Source organism: Astatotilapia calliptera, chromosome 22 (assembly GCF_964374335.1).
Source record: "Astatotilapia calliptera chromosome 22, fAstCal68.1, whole genome shotgun sequence".
NCBI lineage: Eukaryota > Metazoa > Chordata > Actinopteri > Cichliformes > Cichlidae > Astatotilapia > Astatotilapia calliptera.
Window position 1 is genome coordinate 12,442,964 of NC_137442.1, and position 24,582 is coordinate 12,467,545.

Below are 24,582 nucleotides of genomic sequence, written 5' to 3' on the forward strand. Positions count from 1 at the left end.
ACTTTTTGTACATTTAAAGAATTAATAAATAAAAAGACTGAATGAACACATGCTCTATGTTGTTACCTTTTTGGAGGTGTACTTCTGCTTGGGCACGACACTACGGAGCTTGTGGTCGAGCGGCTCTCTGTTTTCCAGGTCCTTCACCTTGTAGATCCTGACCAGCCAGTGCTCTGAAGTGAACGCCTCCTCCAGGTACTTGAACTTAATGTCCTTGTTGCCGATCTCGACGTTACGTGTCCGGTCAAAGCCAGGCGGCGTCCTAAAATCCAGCTGAGAGACGAGCAGGTTTATTTATCTGATTTTCTGGCAGCTATCAGTGACAGGAACGTATGAAACTGTGCAGTGCAATTGTTTGTCTTCTTATAGAGGAAGGTGGGAAGAGGTACACTGGAGAGGCAACAAAACAACCCCAAATTCCTTCTCGACTGATTTTTCTGTCGTTCTTGTCACTCTACTAGTTACACAATTAGACCACAGAAGATTCGCCAAGTGTGGAGGAGATACCAGGAGGCAGGCCAACACATGAGAGCTGCCCATAAAAGGGCATCGACCAAGGAAGCAGAACATGTATCTGCTCCTTCATGTGCGGAGGAACAGAAGCACTGCCAGAACCCTACAAATCGACCTCTAGTGGGCCACTGAAGTGCATATTTCTGATGAAGCTGTGATATACATGTACTACGGTGGCATAAGGGCCTGATGTCCCTTAGTGGGTCCTGTAATCACAGACAGTGCAGCTCAACTGGCATTCAGAGAATACCACAACTGGCAGGCACTGATGACCTAGTCTCTCCGCAGATAATTGTTGCAGGCAACAATGGCAAGTGCCAACTGAGCTGCATGGTGCCGGTCAGTCAGAAGCACGCACATGAACAGCCCACTAGAGAGGATTGTGTAGGGATCTTGTAGCATTCCTCTAGTTCCTTCTTGCACAGAGATGCAGATCTAGGTCCTGCTTAGGGGGAAGGCTTTTTTCAGCCCTGCTCACCTCTCCTCATCTCCACCGCACGCTTGAGACTGTGCAGGGAGACACAGTGAGCCTTCTTGTGACAGCACATGTGAACACGACATCCTAAAGGAATGTGACTACCTGTGCAACCAGGCACCACCTCCTACTATCAGAGGTGACAAGAAAAGAAAACGTAGTCAGGTGGGACAATGAGAGAGCAGGAGTTGTGCCCACCACCTGCAAAACCATTTCTTTTCCTGAGGGGGTCGTCTTGTTGTTGCCTCTTCAGTTCACCTGTTGTCATTTTCATCTGGACCGAAGCTGCTTAGAAAGCAGAAACCAGCTGAGAGGACAAACTGAAATCCTTCAAGTTGAACTGAATTTATGTCACGGAAATATAAATGACGTCAAACCAAACACATGTTAACAAAGACACGATAGAAGCTGCCATCCCAGCTCCTAAAGAGCCAAACACCAATAAAAAAATGAATACATTAGCCAAACATATTGCTGGTTATAATAGTTTTTGATTTTTAATGGTTTTTTAAATTATTTTATTTGTTGTCATTCTAGTTTACAAACTGAGATTATTCATTTTAGTTTCATTTTATTTTTCGAGGCACGTTTACCTTTAATTTTTAGTAGTTTTGAGAAAATAAATTATTGACGTTTTTAGGATTTTATTATTCATTTAGCATTTTTCAGGGGCAAAATGTATGAAGTTCAGATTAGACATCACAATATAAACAAACCTTTGAAGGCTGCTGACTCGCAACAGTGCAGACCCTTGTCTCAAACAGCTGCACCACAGCCTCCTCAGGCTACTGGCATTAATAAGTGTGGTGTTTCTTTATCATTTTTTGTACACCATCACTTGCTCCTCATATTTTGTCCTGCATTCAACTGTGTTTGAACACTTTAATAACCTGTGGGATGTGCACTGTGTTGGCAGAAGACTTTGTGTTACTGCGGTACAGATGTGCCAGAGTGTACCTTTTTACTTTCTCCCGGCTTATTCTTGCTATAATGTAAATCAGCATGGCATTTATTCAGTGGTCTGGTGGAATGAGTAGTGATCACTGATCACTCAGGATTGAAGCTGTAACAAGGTGTACAAACTGAGCACGTGTAATAGAAATACACCTTAAGAGATTTAAAGCTTACTTTGGATCAAAGCCAGCAAATCTGTTAAGGCATATAAGCGGATTTTTATTTCCTGGTGATTTCAACCGTTGAGGCTACACTATACAATTACATAGATGCTTTAAAACAACTACCCAGAGGCGGTGCCAAGATAGATGCAGTGGCAAGGCTCGCTTCCAGAGAGAGACTTTGGTTGAATTATCTACAAGCTGCTTAATGACTAAAACCCACTCCTCCCCATCGCTGCTATTCTGTTACTTCTAGACAGAAGCAGGCTGGCAGTGTCCACGTTTTAACTGAATAGCCACGAATAGCATCAGTGTTCTCATCTTACTCTTTCTGCAAGTGAATTTCCCAAAATGTCAAATAGTTTCCTAAAATAAAAGTGAAACGGAAGGCAGGAGCCTCTCCACCCACTACTAAAGCATCACCTTTGATCCATCTCAGCACAAAGCAGCTCTACAGATTCAAACTAAATTAGGTCTGAACAGAAAAAGACGAGAGCAAACATTTTAAACTCGATTATGAAAGATAAACAGTGAGTTTGATTACACTTTCCACGAGCAGCATAAAACCTCTCGTCCCCGTAATTCTGCTCTAAAAAGGCCCTTGATTGCTCATCCTCCTTACTCTGCAACTGTTACTGTGTCCCTCGAAAATATGTCAACTCTATTCTCAAAGTAAAAGCCTCCATCTAGGTTCCCGCCATTGTTTTTCCTTCTTGTCCAATTTCCTCACTTTGTGTTCTAACCTGTAATTGTTCCTCAGGCTGCTCCACAGGACAAAGACTTTAAAATAATAGAATATCAGCAGCAACAAGATCTTAGCCTCTTAATGTGCTTTTATTAGTGCGGTTTAACCTGTCATTTTAATATAAAAGGAACTAAATGAGTTAGTTTGGGGGCTTCAAAGTAACCAGTCCATGGGTTCTCTTTTCATCATGAGTTCTATTCTCTTCTCTATTATGCATTCTCAGCATTACAGTTTAATATTGGTCCATGACTATAAAGTGCATTCTCGACAATCATGAATGGCTGCCTCCGCTCTGCTCATCGCCTTCTTCCTCGTGTCCTCCAAGCCTCAGTTTACACTTGTCACATCTTGTTTTCATAACTGGAATCTGCTCCGGCTATTCTAACACTTTTCTGTCTTTGGGATCTCTCCATCCTGTCCTCCTCCTACTCCTTCCGTGCCTCGGTTTCTCCATGCCATTAACCCAGAAACAGCACTTTAAGCTATGCAGAGCTTTGGCTGTTTGTCCGCAGATGGCGGAAGCGTCGATTGTACGGTAGGGATGTGAGCACCTGGCATGAAGGATCCGTCTCATCTCTCCTCTGCTACCTGCCAGAAGTAGCCGTGGCGCATTTCAAAGCTTCTGCCAATCCTTCATATTTCCTCTCGCAGCCTCTCGTTCCCCTCCGACAACCCCTCTACAAACTTCAGGAGCTCCCTAAGGCGCCTCCTTAAAGACCCGTTCCACCCGTCTGTCAGCCTTTTACTGTAAGCGAGACGTTTTTACACGCTTGGCAGAGGTAGCTGCTCGTTACTGCCTGATAAAGCTCCATGTTGCATAAAATACAACACGTTTTTCCTTTATTGTGGCAGCTGCTCATCATTTCATCCATTTGTAAGTGTGAAGTGGATCCTAACTCCAGAAAGATTCAGTGGAGGGTTTCTCTTCTGTCCTGAAAAGTCCTCACATACACAAAACTAATTCTAAGAAACAAGCAAAGTTTCTGATGAAGTAATGAGAACTTCTCCTCTTACCTGCATTTCACCAAAGCGATAGTAAGACATCTTGTACATGAGGCAGTTGAGCAGAGTTGGTGAACCCGCCTTATCCACTCTGAACTCTCCCTGAGGAGTGAAGTAGTCGCTCTCCTAAAGAAGACACAGAGGAGGGCCCAGAAAAATCACCAGATGGCAAAAGTAGGTAGCATCAGGAGTAGAAAGTTCACACTAGATGGATGCAGTGGTGAGAGGACGCATTTGAATGACAGCAAAGGGGAAAAAACTGCTCTTAAACAGCTCAAGTAATCAATTGGCCATCATTTTAAAAACTACTCATCTCAGTGCACGATTCAAAGCTCTAACACACAAACTCTATAACTGTGGAATTAATGTATTTTTGTCAGCATTAGTCTAAATTTTCTACTAAACTAGCCACAGTCACACAAAAATCAATGCCTAACCACAAGTATGTGTGCGCAGCTTATACACTACTTTGTGTATTTTGTCATTAAAGAGGAACCAGGTAATATTCAGCATGTTTGTTCCTTGAAGCCATTCATACAATTAGCACAGCCTTATTGAATTAAATGGAGTAGGAAGAATATAAGAAATGCCTCTAAACTGGAAAATTCCAACCTTGATCCAAGTTAAATTGCTGCTTAATTGTTTCATAGATTGTTCTGGTATAGTGGTCTGCACGTTTGCTTCACATAGTTGCTGGTTTAATTCCAGCTGAAGACCCAAATCGCCCTTTGGGGTTGTGTCAAGAAAACGGTTGCTGCCTGCTGTGGTGACCCTACTATGACCACACAGAGCTCTAAAGTAGCTTCTGCTACGTTACTTGGGTTTCAGTGGGACGGGCTCGCTGTATTCCCCGATTGGACCCTGGAGATCGTGTTAGCAGCTGTCAAAGAGTCCTCCTTTTGATTGCTTTGGTATCTAGCAGATTGCCGTGGTCACCCACAGTTTGAATTGAAGGCACCAACTGGTCTGCAAACACTCGCAGAGCAGTAGTGAAACTAGAAACTGTTTGCGCTCAAAATAAAAATTACGCTCGATACACGCTGGTTGCAGCAGAAAGGTGACCAAACCAAGGTGGTGCCGCACGGTGGTTTACAATGTAGACCCCTCTTTGCGACCAATTTCACATAGTGCCTGCCAACAACCACTCACAAACTGACCATGCAATACACAATTATTTTGTTTCTCCCCGTGGTTGTCGACCGCCGGCCTGTGTGACTGAAGCCTGAAAACTGGCGCCTCCACAGTCCCGCTGCCGGATTTTCTGCTGATTTGCAATGCAGCAGTATTGATGAAACACAATAGCGTCACTGTCCTTGAAACTCGTGTTTACTCGTCTTTCTTTGTAAAAATTCAGCGTGAATACAAACTGGATCGGAGTTACAAGGGTAACAAAATGCAATTCTCTCTTCGGTTAAAAACTAAATTAGCCAAACAACCTTGAAAGTCGGGAAGCAACAACAGCAAAGTACAGAATGCTAAAAAATGAAATCCTGACCATACAAGTTCACAAGAAAAATGCTTTAATATAACAGCACGACTATGGCTCAGGAACAGGCAGAGTGTGGTGTCCACCAATCAAAAGGCCTGTGATTCAGTCGGCACTTCCTCCAGTCAGTATGTTCTGCCACAAGACACTAAATGCCAAATCTGTATATCCATGATGCAAAAGAACAAATTTGTTGTATTCATTAAAGTAGATCTATTATCATTTTCCTTATTTTCTATTATAAATTCATTTTTTCCATCATACTACCTGCAATAAATTTGTATATTTACAGATCATTCCTGACAGCCAGGGGTCAGGGTATTAAACATCTTTCCACTTTCTACTCTCGTCTCCTCATGATGTCAGTGAGAGCGGATATCCTTAATCTGTTCATCTCACACACACACAGCTCTAACCCTGCTAACCTGCTGTTTACGAGGGGCACCCAATTCCAAGATAAATGACGAAAAGAGGCTGGTGCTGAAGCAAGAGGAGTTAAAGCTCATTTCAGGTAGTGGATGAAATGGTAGATGGCACCAAGGCCCAGTGCAAGAGCTCTGGAACACACACAGCCACACTTATTCGAGAATAAAAATGTGGCGTTGGAAATGAGCACAGTAAGTCTCCCTTAACAAAGAGCACTCTGGAAGTGTGTATAAATGGGTAAAATCTGGTTTGCAGTCTGAGACTATTAGCAGTCAAAGAACAGAAAAGCCCTGCACGTACGCTGGTCCATTTTCTGCTCCAATAACAAAAAGCAGCTGTTATGAAAGTCCTGAATAAGGGACCTTGTGAGTGTATCTCAGGGTTTCCTGGCTGACGTCTTGTTTTTGAACAATGCAATGAGTAATCTTTGCTTCTGTTCAGGTGAGAAGGGTTTGAAAAAGCACCTTGACTTTTGTAAGAGGAAACATTGATTTTACTGCTGTGTAAGTCCAGCTCCATTCCTTCTCAGAGAAAACTCGAGCTCTATTTACAGGCGCTGCTGCTGTGTTACACTCACCCTGATGTCCTTAGGGTGCTCACCCTCGGCAATCCTCACCATCCACAGGAACTTGTTAATATCGTCGCCCGAGTAACCAATTACACCTCCGAAGATGATAAGCACATAGTCCACGTCCAGGGACCTCATGATCTGGTAGGCTGCACTCTCATTGGAAGACATGGCTTTCCCCACCTAGAAAGAAAGTGATGGCGATTGAGAAGTTATCCTTTAACTGAGCTTTACCCGTTTCACAAGAGACGACGCTTCGGCAGAGCTGCGGGACAAAAGAGCTGTTAAACGGAGATCCGTGATGCATGATACTCTGATGACGTTTCCTGTGGACAGATGCCGATGAGACAACAGGCATTGGGTAGGAAGTGAGAGTGAAGAAAGCTAGAGGGGCTTTAAAAGGCAAAAACATTTGTCTACATTTGGCAGCAGAGAGGAAAAACGAATAAATCAAACCCACAGAATCTGACAGCAATTAACTGAAATCTCCCTACAGTGTAAATTCAATAGGAAAAAGTTTAAGGAAACAAGATTATCTGGCTTGTTGGAAGCGGCCGTTTTATACAATATGGCAATTACATTTAAAAAGAAATAAATAAATAAGTGAAGAGCTTGCTAATCATCCAGCAGCTGCGAGAAGAAACCATTGATTTCTCTGCACGTGCTTTGATCCACGAGCAAAACGGGGAAGAAGACAGATGAAGACAAGAAAGACGATAACAGCCCTTACCAGCGCTATGTGACTGTTGTTCCACGTGTTATTGTCCACTAAAGTGGTCCTGTTAGCCATGCCCGCTATCTGATAACCGTAGTCCCACCAGGACATGACACGTGCGTGCTCATCAGTATTCTGTCTTAACCAGTAGTAAGCCTCCCTGAAGTCATCCAGGATGTTACGCGTCCTAACAAGGGGGAGAAAAAAAAAGAAAAAATAAGGTTGACAGGTAACCGCGTTGGTTGGCAGGCATATAGCTGAGGAAGCCATTAATATTTCATTTAGGACTTTAAATCAGAAGGGCAACAACAGCTGAAAATAGAGCATCCATATATAATGAACTGAGGGTTTAAAAAAAACAAAAAAAAACAACACCTTGCACTTTAAATGTTCACGTCCTAAATTTACCTCGCGCAGAGGGAGCAGACACGAAGCCAGGGAACCAATTAGCTCCAGGTATGGTAATCATATTACGTCTGTGTCTGTGTGTGTGGGCGTATACGTGCAAGAAAAAGAGTGACAGGCACGCTGCTCCCAGCAGCATAGCTAAACCACTGTCTGAGAACTACTGTAGTACCATTAATATATGCATGAGAACTTGCATCTACCACTTAGTCTCGGTCTCCAATATTTCCTCCTCAATGCTTTAAAAGAATAATTATGCCTGTAAAGAGTCTGAGAGAATAATACATCAGCTTTTTGTAACCTAAGAGATGCTTACTGTGACCTAGAAGATTAAAAGTTAATCAGGTACGGCCTCACATATCATTATTTCTCCAATCCCCTTGTGAAATATGCTCGGCTCTCTTGCTGCACAACACACATACGTGCTAATTTGCATGCAAGGTGGAGGAGCCCATCCTTCTTCATTATGAAGCATCATGGGAGGCATTGCTCTGCTCTTTGCAGTTGCTTTACATCCATGTACGCAGCGTTCGGCACGGCGGAGCGCTCTCACCCGTCGTGGTTGTATGAGGCGAGCACCACGCTGGGGCTGGAGTAGGCGTTGCTGGTGACCCACGTGCAGTGGACGGCGAACATCATGAGCAGCATCAACATGAGCATGGTGACTATGGATTTGATATTTGGACCCAAACCCTCCTCTGCTTTCTCCTGCTCCGACACGTGTTTGCGCACCTTGCCGGCCTGCAGGGGGAGACAAAACACCATCAGGAGGGTTGGCAAACGAGTCTGAAGCTTTCCAGAAATCTGAATTATTGAGTGTGATAAATTATTGAATGAACTAATAAGAGAAGTATTTTAGAGTATCCTCAGCTTTTTTTCCTCTACTGTGTGAAGACATATCAGTGAGAAATGTGAGAAAATCCCTGTGATGAGCAGCAAGAAACCTGAAGTGTAAAAAAAAAAAAAAAAAAAAAAAAAAAGCACCAGAGATGATTTGTACCAAATTAACACCTTCAGTTGCTTCCTCTCACACCCAAACTGCATGCTGAAACTCAATAAAGAGGGACAGCATGAATGATAGACATGAAAATTAACTTTTGAACCCATCACTGCAGGAAAAGTGGGATTTCTGTTGCTGTAAATTGCAGTGGGCCCACGGGGATCTGGAAGCGGTGCCGAAAACTTCCAGGAGATGTCAGGAATTGAAGTCCAATTTCAATTTCTGGCAGCTTACAACCCCCTTATAACTTGTAAGTAGTGAAGCTTTGGGCAAATTCTAGACACAACAACAGGGGGCCAACCACTGCACCAGAAGCCGAATCTATTTTAAGCTCTTCCCTTGTTTCTCCTGTTGGTGCCTTGTGTCAGCGAGCGGTCAAAATGCAATGTGATATGCATGTAATTTGTTCACAGGTTTGTCTTTTAAATGAGACTGTGGTCTTAATTAGACTACCTGAATAAATACATCTCAATTAAGCTGCTAACTAATCAAGTATCCACATGTAACCATGACACATTCAAAGGACAAAACTGAAACACAAAAAGGGCTTAAACCTCAAATTTCAGATCTAAACGTGTTGACGTCATTCAATGTTCCCAAACCTGTGTGCAAACTCGGCCGACGACCTTTGATATTTGCCATTTTGCCAGTATTTTTATGAAGTGTGTCGTTTCAGATAAAAAAGGCATTTTAGAAACCTCTCTAGAAGAGAGAGGTGTTTTGGAGAAAGCAAAAAAAGAAAGATGGAATTACGTGGCAGGCTGCAACTGACGCATCCTCAGCCGTGACTACAGAAAAGAGTTCAACGTTCAACAAAGGCGGCTAAAATTATAGCAACAGAATCAAACAGTTGCTGCTGAATCACAGCTGAATCACAGTTTATCCAAACTGGTGGGGAGTGAGGAGGGAAGCTGACAAATACACAACTGATGAATCCAAACCCCAAAAGGTACCACGAAAGTGTGAAACACCCCACGGGTGTTCACTTGTTGACAGCTTTTTCACTTTGTTCATTTTATTACATTTTTCCCAGCCAAAAGTTTAGTCCCACAGCAACTTGACCTGTCACATGACATCAACAAAGTGTAGCATTATCAATACTGAAAATCAGTGAAGTGTAAATTCAGCAGTTTCTCTGCCGTGCTTTGACCTTGTCGTAGAGGTTCCCGGAGTTCCTCTTGTCATCTTCGTCGCTGCTGTCCTCAGCAGGGGGTTTCTCCCTCTTTGTGTCGTCTCCCATGTAATGCTCAAAGACGCTGGAGAAAGCCACGGCTGACAGCATGCAGACGACCGGAGTCAGAGTCAGCATCAGACGCACCATCACGCCGGCAAAATAGACTGCACTGATGGCATAGAGAGCCACTGGAAGGCAGGAGACAAAGAAGGCGGTGGTTGACAGAAAGTTAAAAAACCGAGAATAAGGAAAGCAAAGTCGACAAAGGTGAGACAAGGAGAAAGACGGCGTGAATATAAAAGAGACAAAATGAGTCGGTGTTGGAGGCAGATAAAGACACGGAAAGAGAAATTGAGTTGTTAGAGTAACACTGAATAATCAGTCTATGTTAGCACTGCAGATCTAAAACCCTGAATAGAGGAGCACTGGCTGTTCTTTGTCCTTGAAAAGCACCGACCCGGCTCAACAGGTGTGTGGCTAATCAATACCTGTAATTGGCTAATTAAGTCTGTGGGAGAAACGGGCTGCTGAAGGACTTTGTTTCCAGCACTGAAGGGTTCCTTGCCCTCCATCTTGGCTGTCTAACCCTAAGTTTTATTTAAGCTGCTGTATAAAGAAGTTCAATCTCATTATTTCAGGCTTTTTCAAAGCTGAGAGTGCTTAAAGCTACTCGAGAAAGGATGCACTGTCCACAGACCAGTCTGCTAGTCACGACATTCTACCCATTTTTATTTTTATTTTATATAAATCATGCATTTTAATCACAGATGATCAAATAAACTCCACTAAAAACAGAACCATTATTAATTCAAGAGCTAATCCCAGCTGACAATGAATCAGGTATGACAGAGGAGCTATTTCAGGAATCCCTGGCTCTGAAATACCTATTTATTTGCTCCATAGACAATATTACAGGCCTGACTGTTGGAGAATTTAAGGCTGCGATGGGCAGCAACCTCCTGGTTGAATTATCGGTTGTTAAATTTCTCAAGACAAATTAGAAAATACCTGGTTCGTCACTGAAAAGTCAAACGTAGAAGCTCTATACATGACAGGATAAATGACTTCTTAGGTGGGTTTCAATAAGAAGCATCCAATTACCGAGCTTAAAATGCATCTATGTGCTGCTAAAAGCAGGTGGAATTTCACCATTATATCACTGACAACAATAACCATCTGTCTGTGGCATATCCAACATCAGGTTGTCGTGGCAGCAGACTAGGGGATTTTAACATCCTTCTCCCCAGCCATACTTTCCACTTCCTCCTGGGGGATCCCGAGGCATTCTCAGGGCAGATGAGAAAGATAAACTCATAAGTGGTTTCTCAGTTTACCCTGGAGTCTCCTCCCAGGTTGGAGGCATAGCCAGAACACCTCCAAAGGCAGGCGCCCAGGAATCACCCTAACCAGATGCCCAAAACATATCAACTGGCTGCTTTCAACCACAGGAGCAGCGGATCTACTCCTTGATCCCTCTGAATGTCTGAGCTCCTTACCTTATCTCTAAGGATGAGCCCTGCTACCCTGCAGAGGAAATTAATTTCAGCTACTTGCATTAGACAACTTCCTCTTTCAGTTTCAGTCATTACTAGGAAATCATAACCACAGGTGAAGGGGTCTGGACTGCTAGTAAACCAACTAGTAAAAGAAAGCTTCGTCTTTCCGCTCAGCTCCGTCTTCACGACAAAAGTCCATTGTCCATTGCACACAGGTTTGTCTGTTTTCTATAAATTTTTAACTTGAAGATGCCAATGATGGATAAGTAGGGTGAAAAAACAGCAAATAAAAGGTTCCTGAAAGGGCCCGATGAGGCTGGCTGCATAAACTGTTAAATTCTCCAACCCTAAAGCAGCCTCTTTAAAAATCAACACCCATTTGAACCATATTAGGGTTCAACATTGCCCATTTTTAGGGGTGTTTCTGCTTACTGGTAGGTGGGTCCTGACTAGCTCTCTAATAGGCTTCATCTAAGTCTCAGAACTGCACATCTTTAAATGAGTTTTGCAGCTTTTTTCACCCTTGTTAGATAAAACATACTGAAGACAAGAAAGCAAGTAAAGAGAGTAACCTCCATCTTTACACATTTCAAATTTAATGTGATGAAGACGATAAAACGATGAATGGAAATTCTTTTATAGAGACTATTCATTTAAAAATACACAAGCGAACCTCATTAAGATATAAAATAAAAAGTTAGTGGGGGCACTAAAAGTCAGGTGACTCCAGGAGTGTCTGCATAAAATTTCAGGGCCAGTCACTAAATAGTGGTTGAGATGTTTTAGTCTGAACACGGACAGCATCACTGTGTCTAGATTAAAGAGGTTTAAACGACTTAAACAACAAAACAAAAACATTTGTGGTGGTTTATAACATACTGGATCACTCCTCATTCTCCACACCACAGAGAAAAATCCTGTTTTCATTCATTTAAGACCCCTACCAAACACGCGTTCATCGTTGATGTTCTTGATGCAGAACCAGAGGCCCGCTGGGAAGGTGCAGACCAGGATGTGGAGGTCAAAGAAGAAGGACACCCACGTCGTCGGCTGGTGCTCCGACACCGACGCTATGATGGGGATGTGGATCTTAGCGTAGCTGCATGTAGGAATAAGGCAGGAGGGGAGAAATCGGAAGGAGGGAAGAGACATGTAATTCATGTCGAGCTGAATGCTTTGGGAGTGTTGAGACAAATTATACAATAGATCCTCCTGATTAACTCAAGAATTATGAGTGTGGTCGGGGGGTAATTTTGCTCCCCCACATGCTTATGGTAAAATATGAAGAAATTTAGCACTACTGATGAGTAATGTACTTTTCTGTTAGTAGTTTCTGATCTGTGTGTTCCCTGTTTATTCCTAATGGGCTTTTACACAGCACTTTCTGTACAATCTTAAATATTTCTCTCTCAAGTGTTTTGTTATTACAGCTGGGAAAGAAACAACACACAGCACATTAAGGAATTAGTATCAGCCTCCGAAGGAAAGGAAGGGGGAGGCATCAGTTACTGCTTTAGTCAGCAAACTGGGGTATTTGGGAGGGGGGGGGCATTGATTCGGAAATATCAAACACACTGCGGAGCGTTTGGAAAACATAGCACTGCCTGGTGCTTTTTGGGAGTAAGACAATACTTCAACACAGCTTGTGCTCTACAGTTTTCCCCTCTGGGATGTTGAGAGGGGAAGGGTGGGGGGTAATATCCATCTCAGGACACACACACACACACACACACGGCTGAACAAGCGTCCCATCGACAGCGAGAGTGTGAAGGTCAGCAGAGCTTACCCGGTGTCCCAGAGAGAGTAGAAACGACCACTCCACGGAGCAATGTATCCTAGAGGCAGAAAAAAAGACGATCAATAAAGAGAGGCTCATCTTTAAATGCTTTCCATTTCAGACGTGAAATACGAGGACTGCAACTGGGGGTTCGGAGGGGTTAATATAAAGACGAGCGAGATTAAAGTTGTTTGTTACAGCACGTCATTGTGAGGAACAAAAATATAACAGAAACTTTAATTTGCCTCCCCTTTGTTGCAACAATATGTAATTATTTATAGGGCGAACTCTGCCCAAGTGTGCAGCTCTCAATAAATACAAAGAAAAAATATATATAATCCAACCTACTGGCCTGGAAATCTGTAGCACAGACTGCCCGAGGATAACAAGAATGACGAGTAGAATATACTGCTAGCATTAAAGCCGTGAAAATCTCAGTTGGGTTTTCACCGTATTTCAGAACAAATCAGACCGAACCAAGTCATAAAATCATTACATCATAAACTTCCACTGGATGTCTCTTGACAGCTAAAGATGTTCTTTTTTTTTTGTCATTATTGGTCATTTTTGCATTCATTTCTTTGTTATCACTTAGTTAAATCAACATTACAACTAAACTTTCTGCCAACTGTAGTTCAAAACCCAGAAAGCTCTCAGTGGAGAATGTGTCAGTGCTGAGAATATATTCAGCTGATGTTACTTAATTACTGGAATTGACTTGTTTATGAATGTAACTGAAACCGTTTAGGCTGCAAATTAAGCCGCACAGGGTATTTTATGTGCGCATACAAATGTCTTATTTTGGTTGAGCTTTGATCTGAAATACATTTCAGCTGAACTGTTGCTCGCGGGCTGTTGTAGGCTCTCACAGGGGGGGGAGCTAAAACTCTTACATATTTCTAGATTTTGTGTCATGTTGTACCAACATACGGCTGTGACATGTCCTGTGCTGCTCTTTAAAAGATAATATGAAAAACGTGTTTAATCTATAAAACTCTGAACAAAGCTCTTAACGAATGCAGGCAAGAGAAAGATGGTGTTTTACTGAGAGCTGATTTAAAGGATGACACTGATTTAATCAATCGATGCTTGGCTCCGAGTTAAAGATACAGAGAAAACCCACACGGGTATAATGCTGCAGACTTGAGGGGAGTGGGGATGTCCTGACAGACCAGAGGAGTGAGACATGCGCAGTCTCACCTCAAAAACTGTCTTCAACTCCCACAGCTCCATTTAGATGGGAGACAGATCACAGCATTTATTAGATGAAGCAATTATCCTCAGGAGACTGGGATTCTGCATCCATATGAGAGGCCAATCAATTCTAAGGCAGGAAGGTCCTAACAGTCCAAGCATGCCAGCATTATGTCGGCTATAATGTGCCATCGTGTCTTTGCTCTTAGTACAAGCCAGAGGACAGAGGAGTCTAGATAATTTGCAGGAATATGGCAATCAAGACGAGACTCTTAGCTTTAATTTAAAGATATCTGAAATAACCGTTAAGGAAATAGTCATTTTGTATAGTCAGCTATTTCCAGGGGCTCACATCTACAGTTTCAATAACAGATGTAGACCATTTCTATGCCATTTCTTTCACAAATCAAGCAGTTAAGTTATTCATACATTTTATTATCCTCATATTATTACTTGTATATGAACATAAACTGGTGCTGGCACTGTTACCTCGCAGCAAGAGGGTGCTGAGTTCAACTCCAACATCTGGCCTGGGCCTTTCTGCATTTGTGTGAGTACTCTGGCTTCCTCCCACAGTCCAAAGACATGCAGTTAGTGGAGTTAGGTTAACTGATTATTCTAAATTGCCCTTATATGTGAATGTGAGTGTGACTGCTTGTCTGTCTCTATGTGTTAGCCCTGCAATAGACTGGTCCCCCCCTCGCTCCCTATGACAGCTGGGATACGCTTCATGGATGGACGAATGAACATAAACTAAAAAGGAAATAAAAGTGATGACAAGAAACAGTTACGGTAATTTCCAAAACAAAAAAAATCCCACAACATTGATTTCCTTTAAGATTCAGCAGGAGAGAGAGAGCGAGAGAGAGCACATTTCTCCATTACATAGATGTCCTTCACAAGTTTGAAAATCTTGCAGTAAAGAGATGTCTTGTTTTTTTTACTTGCAGCAAAGTTTGTTTTGGAAAAAAGTCTCACTGAGGTCACGTTTATGGGAAATCGCCTCGATAAACCACATCAAAGATGAGAAAACTCTTTCGTGCTCTCTCTATGACCTGATGCGGGTCTGCCAAAATGAATCTTCAAAGTTGGGCTCTAGAATTCGGAAAACTTATCTGTAAAGATGCAAGATGAGGTCAAAGGGGCCTTTGAAACAGGAAGGATCAAGAGGTTTGGTAAATACCCACGCATAATGGTGAACTCGGCAACATCTGGATATTTAGAGAAGACAGTGGAAGGCCTACTTAAAGATCTTAATGTGAGACTCTCTGACAGATGGACTTGATCTGTAAGCACTTTGAAGTAGACAGTCATGTAATAAATACATATTAAATTCGCTTACGAGCAACTCTGTATTTGATCAGTTAACAACATATGAGGCCAGTTTGAAGCAACACACACGATACAGGCGGAAAATCCAGTGAGATTACATCGTTTTAAAGTTTCCTCGGTGGGCTGTTGTGTACCAAATTCTCCATATCTTAATGCTTTTAAAATATGACGGTAAAAGACTTATGTGGCCTTTAAAGTCTAATCAGTCAGCCGAATTGTGCTCTTAAACCCAAACCCTTCAGCAGGAGACAAAAAGGGGGGGAAAGAAAAAAGAAAGAAAAATCAATAAATAAACAGCAAGAAGGCAACGTTTTAAACCGTCTGAAACTCGAGCCCTTTGGCCACAAACTGAAAATAATGGGCAAAACATCAACAAGGATAAAGTTTGACCAGCTGGCTGCACGCGCTGGGGTCCAACCGGCACAATCAAAAACAGCAGTTCACATGGTGGAGCACAAGCCTCCACAAATTTTCTCTAACAGCAAAGCTGCAGCAATCATATCAGTTTATATTTGTTTATCATTTGCCTTCCAGGTTTCATTTTCTGACAAACACGAGCGCGAGTTAAAAACCCGATGGAGAGGCCCGGAGGTTAGATCATCGGGGAATAGACTAGGAGCGCTCTAACTTTTGGCTAAAAGAAGAAAACAAAATGCAGAATGGCAGAAATCCCAGATCTGGATCAACATTGAAATTTAGTTAATGGTTCCTTTCACAAAAGGCTAGCTGCCCAACAAATCTCAACTAGGGCTGCCACGATTAGTCGACTAGACACGATTACGTCAACTATTAAAATCGTCGACGACTAATTTAATAGTCGACGCATCGTTTGAAGCTTTGTAAGATCCCAAAAGCTGCAGGAATAAGTAGCAGGATTTAAGAGTGTAATAACGGACTGAAACAGGAGATGGCAGCACTGCATGTACAAGGATGCCAGCTGCCGTTAAACCCCGAAGAAGAAGCTGTGTCCCATAATTCATAGCGCAGCCCAGCGCACTTGTCAACAATGGCGCAGCTAGTTAGTTTTAATATTACTCTTATTATTCTTTCTGGGTCACAAAATAAAGTTTAACATATTTTCAGGCGAGAATGTAGCTGTGTAAACCTCAAATATCTGCTCAGTTTATCAGGACACCACATATTTTCAAAAGCGCTCCGACGTTTTCGGAGACGTCTGTTACCCACCAGCTCGATAGCTCCCGTGAGAACACCGGACTCCCGGCAAATCGTTTTCAAACCCACCACTGTCTTTCACTACTCAGGTTAAACATGATATATAAGTCACTTAGATAACTTAAAAATGTTATTGTTTGTTTTTTTTTCTGTATTTTATTTGTTCCTGAGTAAATCGGTTTGGCTGAGATTAAAGTTTTTACACAGCTGAATAAACGTCAGGCAGGCAACTGATTATCAGAAGTGTGAGATGCTCCACCGAAACAATCTGCAAATTTCATTAAAATTTAATAAACTGTCATCTTGTCTTTATTTTTAGTTAGCACATACCTTAAACACTCCAAGCTATAAGCTAATGATAGTTATATAAGAGCAGATGCATGCTGGTGCAATAAGCTGTATGTTTTATGTCCAATGGATGCAGAATCTGATTAGTCGACTAATCGCAAAGATAATCGGTGACTAGTCAACTACCAAAATAATCGTTTGTGGCAGCCCTAGTCGTGGTTTTTTTTTCACAGGATGAAAACATTATCATCCTCCACTTTGTCTTATTAGAAAGTAATCATCAGCTATGAAGTTATCTGACCGTCTCTCAACCAATCTTGCCACGTAAGTGCACCTACCATCCATCTGTGTTTGATTTGCATTTTTTTCTAAGACTCATTTCTCAACAAAGAGGATCTTTGTATTTGTTAGACTGGGTGGGAAGCACGTTTAACCAATGCTCAGCTGTGAACACTGTTTATTCTGCTGGTAAACTTGAAGCCATGCTAAAATGATTAAAATAGTTGTACCTTCTCAAACTGTTCCCAAACTAAAAGCTCATGATTGAATTTGCTAGCTCTGGCTGATTTTATAAAACTGTTAAAAGTGAAGCTGAAAGCAAAAATCTGACAAATCTGACTACTAAGAATAAGGTGCAGTCAGTACTTTGAGAATTTATTTAAAAGGAAAAAAAAAAGAACAATGTACTTACAAACATAAATTGATGAGTGTATAATTATGTCTTCAAAAAGAGTGGGCGCTAGTTTGTGGAGGCCATCTTGAATACAGTGGCTGTGATGGACGACGCCGTTCTGCCTAACTGCATTTTATGTTTGTGGTTAGAGACCAGCCACCATGTATTACTCCTTTTAAGTTAATTTCAAGATCACAGACAACTCTTTCAAACTACATGCAACCATTCAACATTTACACCTGTATATTTTATCATCTCGTTGTCATTGCGTTTTTCCAATTGTCCACCGCTGCTCCATTTCCTTCCTCATTTCCCCTCCTCTTCCTCCTCACCTCAAACTTAATCTCCTCAACTTAAGTCAGGACTAACACATGAAAATGTGCATAAACATGCTTATTGATTACCACATTGCCACAACTACATTATGCTAGCTAATGTTAGGCTCGAGTGTCCTGGGAAAAAAGGGGGGAAAAAAAATATCACACTTTCCCTCCAATAAAACAGCGTGACTACATTCTTACAAGTGGCCGAGTCACTTCAAAGAAAGTTTCACTAACAGCAGGTAACACAACATAAACAGCTTTCCTTACCCCACTCAGCATATCCTCGACAACTAACCTCAGTATTGCTGTCAGATGGAAGTCAGCGTCACTGACTCATTGACTTGTATCAGCTTTCAACACAAAGTTTTAGAGCCTCCAAAGTAATTAGATGTGGAAACAAAGTATATTGACAGCTGAGGTAAACAGCAGACTGACAGCCTACTCTCAGTGTAGATAAACAATGATCAGGTCCTACTGCAGCTGGGATTATGCAGTTGAAATGGAAGTGGTAAGAAAACAGAATTGACTGCTCACATCTAGTAGTGGTATTTTACACACTTTACCCTTTAAGATGATTAAAAAAAAAAACCCTCTGAGAACTGAAAACAAACAAATGACACTGCTTACGATGTATGGAAGCAGCATGTGCATCAGGACATACAGACCTGTGTATGTGAGATAGATCACTGTGAGGAAGACCACACCAGCAGCGAGAGAGACTCCGAGGAAAAACAGTGTCTGGAATTCCTGTCTGGTCAGCCTGTCCTTTAGGTACTGCAGGAACGCATAGGCTTGGAGGAGTGCAAACACACCTGAGAAAAAGACAGAAGAACGTGAGCCAACATACAGAGGAAACTCACACTGAATATTTGAGGAGGTTCCTACTGATGCTGCATTCTGCAGGGAGCAAAGCAAGCTTACACGGTCGAGAAGCACTGTGATTTTAAACAGTATACCCATAAAGCACTCAACAACAGCCCTGCTGGCTACTCACGTAGATGTGAAAGACGAATATTGCTGGACAGCATATTTCAAATGCATGGAACAAATGTGTGTAAATAAACCTTTCTCCTTTTATTGTCTCGTCATTCTTTTTCAGCCCCTTAGGTTATACTTGCTTTTCCCGTTTCCTTCCTCTGTCATTTTTTTGAGCTGTTTTTCCCCAGCGTGCCTGTGTTTGGCAAATTTGATATAAAAAAATTGAAAAGCGTGAAAAGATCCTGTTATCCCCCCCCGCTCCTTTTTCATCACCTACCACCTTTCAACAAACCTTCTGTGATATTTCCCTGCTTTTCTCCACCCTCAGCGATCGCCTACAGCAGGTCTCACCCATTTCCAAGGTTAAGCCCCTGCCTGTCTCCTGGAGTGCCGCCATGACGCTAACACGCTTGTCACACCATGCCACTCTGCTTTCCTGCCTCAGGGGCCGACATCTCAGCGGTACCGACAGGTCCATTGCTCTGTCACTCTCTTCCTGCCTCCCACTGTGCTCCGTGAATGCTACCACCAGATGTTCTGAGCAGCTGCTACCCAGAGCGACATAAAACCACACTTGCTCTTTGAGAGCGAGCGGGGAGCCAAAAACGCAGAGAGGCAGAGATGATTTTTGATGGTGCATTCTTCAAAGCCTCTCGTAATGCTGTTTGTGTTGGAGAGATCCAGGAAAACAGGGACACTTCAGAGTACACCTACCTGCTGTGGCGTTAAGTGAATTCTCCAAAAGGCCTCCGCTCATCTTCTTAAAGCTGCCAACAACGTAAATGAATCGTGCACATATGTACGCACCCATCCATGCTGTCAGCAAGCAGATGGGGCTCACACTTGAGAGACAATACTCAACAAGCTTTAATAAGCTACCCACAAGCCAAAATGAACAGTGCTTAAAGAGCTAAGCCCATATGGGTGGCATGTAGGTGCTTACCCATATCCATTTCATAGATGTACCAATGTTCTCCTGCAGACAGAGCGTGACTATCACTGTAGGCACAAGGGGATTCAATTCCTGCAGCAGCCAACCACTCTTAGAGCATGTGCAATCACCAGAGGGTGCTTTGGACATCAACCAAGCCTGCACAGTTCCAGCTTTAATAGACAAACAACTGCAATAAGACCTAACTTTCCATTTGTGGCCAGAGTTTATAAACAAGTGTGTAAGTGAAAATGAACCTGCAATATCGTTCACTGTCAGCAGGAGGCGACACCTCTTGCTGGAGAAAGAAGATTAAAAAGTTTAGTAAAAAAACAATTCTTTAGCTCACTTTATAGTTTTCCTGATGCCTTTCTCATCACACACACAACCAACCTGAGCCTGCTTCTGTCTGAAGGAAGGACAGTTTCTTCCTGTTAACAGGGAGTTTTTCTTTCCCAGTGTCGCCAAATTCTTTCTTAAAAGGGGCCACCTGATTGTTGTTTTTTCCCCTGTATTATTGTAGGGTCTCTACATTACAATATAAAGCACCTTGAGGCAACTGCTGTTGTGATTTGGTGCTATTTAAATCCAGATGAAGTGACTTGAAGTGAAATTCCAGGCCTTAAACACTGGGTTCAAATCTTATTTAATTGGCTGTAGCTCAGGAGGCACAGCAGGTCATCTACTAATCAGAATGATTGAACTTCAGATGCATTCATCTGAGAGTGAATGTTAGATAGAAAGCAGGTAGAAAAAAGTGCTTACGTGAATGGGTGAAGTACGTTGTACAAAGTGATTTGAGTGCTCGAGCAGAAAAGCACCATTTTATACAGAATGATATTCAACTTGCAAATTATGGTCCTATTTAGGGTAAAATATGATAAAGTAGGGCATGTTTCATGCTATGGCTACTTTGTGAGTGGCAGGTCACTAACTTATGAGCGCATTTCTTCAGGTTTTGATTCAGCACTGTTGTAAAGGTTATCACATTTGGAAGTGAAAGATGGGGTAAGCCCAAGAGGGGGGAGACAAACCCAGCCTCAGGACATAGACTAGTGTATTCCTTGTGCAGGTGCCAAGCACAGATAACGGGGAGAGTTACATCAGGAAGGGCATCTGGAATAAAATCTGTGCCAAATCAGATATCGGATCCATTCCCTGTGGTGACCCCTTGGGACACAAGGGAGCAGCCGGCTTACTCACTCATCACCTCTGGTTTCATAACTCCAAGATTGCAATGGGCATAATGCTCAGTCTGAGGCGTTAAAATGGGATATCACTAACTAACAGGTGATGTCATGGTGGCTACATCCATCTCTTATTTACAGTCTATGGTTGTGGCAGAAATTCCCTGACAGTCACAGCAGACAGAGTTGAAATAACAGCTTTGAATTATTTCTGCAATGCGTCCATATGATGAGCAAGGTCCTGAGAGATATATTGCTCAATTATTTTATTCAACCACATTTCACACAGTGTTGGTCTCCAAACTACTCTATTGAAATTCAAGGCACATAATAACTGAAGTGTTTTATCCGAGTTAAAGGGAACAGTCTGAACATTTGTTCAGTCAATATAAACATACTGATTAGATCAGCTGTTAGCACAAATAACTGCTTGTTCCTGCTTTAGGTAGGATAAAGAGAAATATGCTTTTACCTTCATGTATTTGTGACATCTGTTTATGAGGGAGTCATAAATTTGGAATAAAGAGCAGCAGTATCTTCCAAATACTGCTGACTTCATCATCAGGTGGCTTGAGCTTTGTAAAGGGGAACCTGTTGTTCCAGGCTGAATAGAGGATCATTCATACTGCAGGTACAGAGGATGAGACTTACCAGCAGCAGCCATGTGCTCACTCGTCCTGATTGGCTGGAAGCCGACGAAAGGGACCTGCATGGACAGTATGAGGCCCACAATGTAGAAAGTGCTGTAAGCTGTAGAGAGGAGAACAGCGGAGAAACAGGTAAAATCATTAAAATAAAACGACACTAAGAAAAAAAAAAAAAGCACAATTTGGGTTCGACTGAGGGAAATCAACTTCGGTAGGGGTATTTAAAGTCTATTGATTTTCACTGTTGTACCTCAGAGGGAGCAAATACAAAATACCTAATCCAATGTCATTTACTGAGAAAATGGGAGTTGGCCCGGCGCGGTGTGGTCGGGAGGCCCGAAGTGAGATGACAGTGCTGAGAACAGTGCAACTCCCACCATTGTAGCTTCAGGAAACCAATTCGCAGATGCACCACTTTAATTAAGATTTCATACTCTTCCTGAAGAGTGTGCCTCGTTTTTGAAGTAGCTCTGACCGCCCTCAGCGATCTTTTTTTTCTCTCCACACATCTGCTATTGACTCATGACAGACAGAGACGAATTGCGAGGGAACAGGCTACGAGGCATTTTATTAAACTAGGATTTTCTTTCTTTTTTTTAAACCTCCCTGCTTTTTTTTTATGTGTTCCTTCATTGCAGTTGAACAACACCTGACTCTGAAAAGAGGCGGTAAGGAATAGAGCAGGTGTCTTTTTCTGTCATCGGAATAAGTCTACAAATATATTTCCCCATCTTTCATTTACTACGAAAAGCGGCATGATGAATGAGGCAGCTATTCTTGAGGAACAGGGAAGACTGTAGAAATTTTTCCAGCTCCTCTAACAGCCCTGCTTCACCAAGCAGAGTTTAATTGTTGTAGGAGCAAAGGTAGGTCAAAGCCCTCTTACGGTGAAGAGGCGATAATTTATTTTCAGTGCTCTCAAAGACTGTGCTTACCAGTTACAGTGAGTACAACATATAATCATGCAGAGATGATACTTGACATGGTATCATTTATCTTGACCACAATAGTGGCGTCTGCTGTGAATTCATCCCGAGCTGAGGACGGTGGAGGGTTCTCCGAGGCAACGGATAACGTGCTGGAGCCACCACATGCATTCGTGAAACTCGGATGTTATCTGTGGGATAACAAGCCTACCCACTTCACCGGTTCTCTACCTCCGGTATATGCAAAGAATAGAAAAATAAATAAAGAATAAAGAGGATCAGGTAGCAGGTGGATACATTTACTGCTAAGTGGTGCGTGGGTGTATAGATGTCTGCTGATGATGCTTGCTGTTGTGAGAGACGGGCACAGGCGTGACTGGGCATTTGAGCTTGTTTCAGGGTCAAATGCTCGGGCAGCCATGTTGTGAGATGCATGTGTGTATGCATGTATTTCTGTAATATACTCACATATCTATATTATTGCTAATATATATTGTAATATATCTATATCACTAAAGCACTTCTGGATGGATGCAAACTGCATTTCGTTGCCCTGTACCTGTGCATGTGCAATGACAATAAAGTTGAATTCTATTCTATTCTATGTGTGCATGAGCGGTCGTTTTCCTGTATAGTTCCCACATTCATATTCTAATGAGAGAAGATCTAAAAACACGAGCGAGTCTCCAATACAGAGTCGGGTATGTGGGCGAGTTTTAAATATCAAGCCGCACGGTGAAAGTTGTCGTCTCGCGCGAGTGCTCGCACGCTCTGTGCTCATGTTTGGCGTGTGTGACCATCTTACCGATATAGACTCTCCTACTGTAGCGTTGCATCAGGAGCAGCACAAACACATGCAGCGGGATCAGGTTGATAATAAACACGTAACCTCCCCACGCCGACACCTAGAACACAAATACACAGACATGTCAGTAAACGGACATTCATCATTACTCAGTTTTTTGTGAGTGGGTGGTGCCCGGGTGGTGCCCATGTAAAACACGGAGGTACCAATGATTTTGTCATGTATTGCTTTGTGGTCTCATGTTTGGCATTTTCATTGTCACTGTTTGGCGCTTAAAGCTGATCGTCAGCGAGCGGGTGTGTTTAACTTTGAAAGCAAGGACACTATTCTCATAACATGCCAATCAAAAGGTAACCACGCTCTAAATTATCTCTTTTTTCCCTTTAACTGGACCGAAAAGTCTGTCTTTGCATAAAGTAACTGAATATAGGAAACTGTAATATAGGTATGTTTAAGACTTCAATGCTCATTAAGTCATTAAAAAATTGAAGGAAAGAAAAAGAAAGAAAAACACATTTTTACGAGTGCTTGGATTTCATATGACATGACATATGACACTGGCACCAGAAGGTGACAGTCATGTGTCTACAAGCTGCTTGGCAACCATCACTAAACAGCAAAATCTGAAGAATACTAACAACTGCCGGGTGTCACACCAATACAGCCTGTGTGTTGCTGTGAGAGTCGGTGCTTGTGTAGAAACAGGAAAAACAAAGAACAATGCAACCAGCTGTCTAGTGTAAAATCCTATCTCTAATAGAAAGGCAAAACTGTGCAGTCATAGAACTAGAAGCATTAAAATGGCTCATGTAGGCTACGTTTTCCTCTGCAACAGTGTTGGAACCCCCAAATGAATGTTAAACATCTGGCAACATTCAATCTGTTGTGTTAATTCAAACTGTTCAAACCACTTAACCTCACGTTTCCTCACTAGCTTCAAACAGAAGTAGTCATAATCAACTGTTGCAAAAAGCATTTACTTTTGTCATCAATTACAATCAGCTAATGGCTCACTCTATATAATGTCAACCAAAACCGTAAAAAATGCCATTGCAGCGTCTCTGAGCTCGAGGCAATGACTATTACTGCCTTGGATCCTCTGACCAACCAAAACCTGAACAGACTAATTCAACAGATATAAAATAGTCTTTACTGCTGCTTCACTATTAAATGCAGGCACACTGCTGTAAAAAGAAAAACAGACATATACAGATTCAATAAAAGGCTG

At 42.3% G+C, this 24,582-nt stretch overlaps 1 protein-coding gene across 1 annotated transcript in view; it reads right to left on the minus strand.

Annotated features, from left to right (window-relative positions):
- Positions 1-24,582, minus strand: part of LOC113014370 (dolichyl-diphosphooligosaccharide--protein glycosyltransferase subunit STT3B) — a 104,401-nt gene that overhangs the window by 3,242 nt on the left and 76,577 nt on the right. Inside the window, exons 5-15 of the mRNA XM_026155846.2 lie at positions 23,355-23,454; positions 21,628-21,726; positions 18,546-18,692; positions 12,907-12,955; positions 12,065-12,219; positions 9,601-9,812; positions 8,004-8,191; positions 7,061-7,232; positions 6,340-6,513; positions 3,863-3,976; positions 67-273 (exon numbers count right to left, since the gene is read on the minus strand). Coding sequence (XP_026011631.1) covers positions 67-273; positions 3,863-3,976; positions 6,340-6,513; positions 7,061-7,232; positions 8,004-8,191; positions 9,601-9,812; positions 12,065-12,219; positions 12,907-12,955; positions 18,546-18,692; positions 21,628-21,726; positions 23,355-23,454 — 1,617 coding nt within the window. The remainder of the gene's footprint in view (positions 1-66; positions 274-3,862; positions 3,977-6,339; positions 6,514-7,060; positions 7,233-8,003; positions 8,192-9,600; positions 9,813-12,064; positions 12,220-12,906; positions 12,956-18,545; positions 18,693-21,627; positions 21,727-23,354; positions 23,455-24,582) is intronic.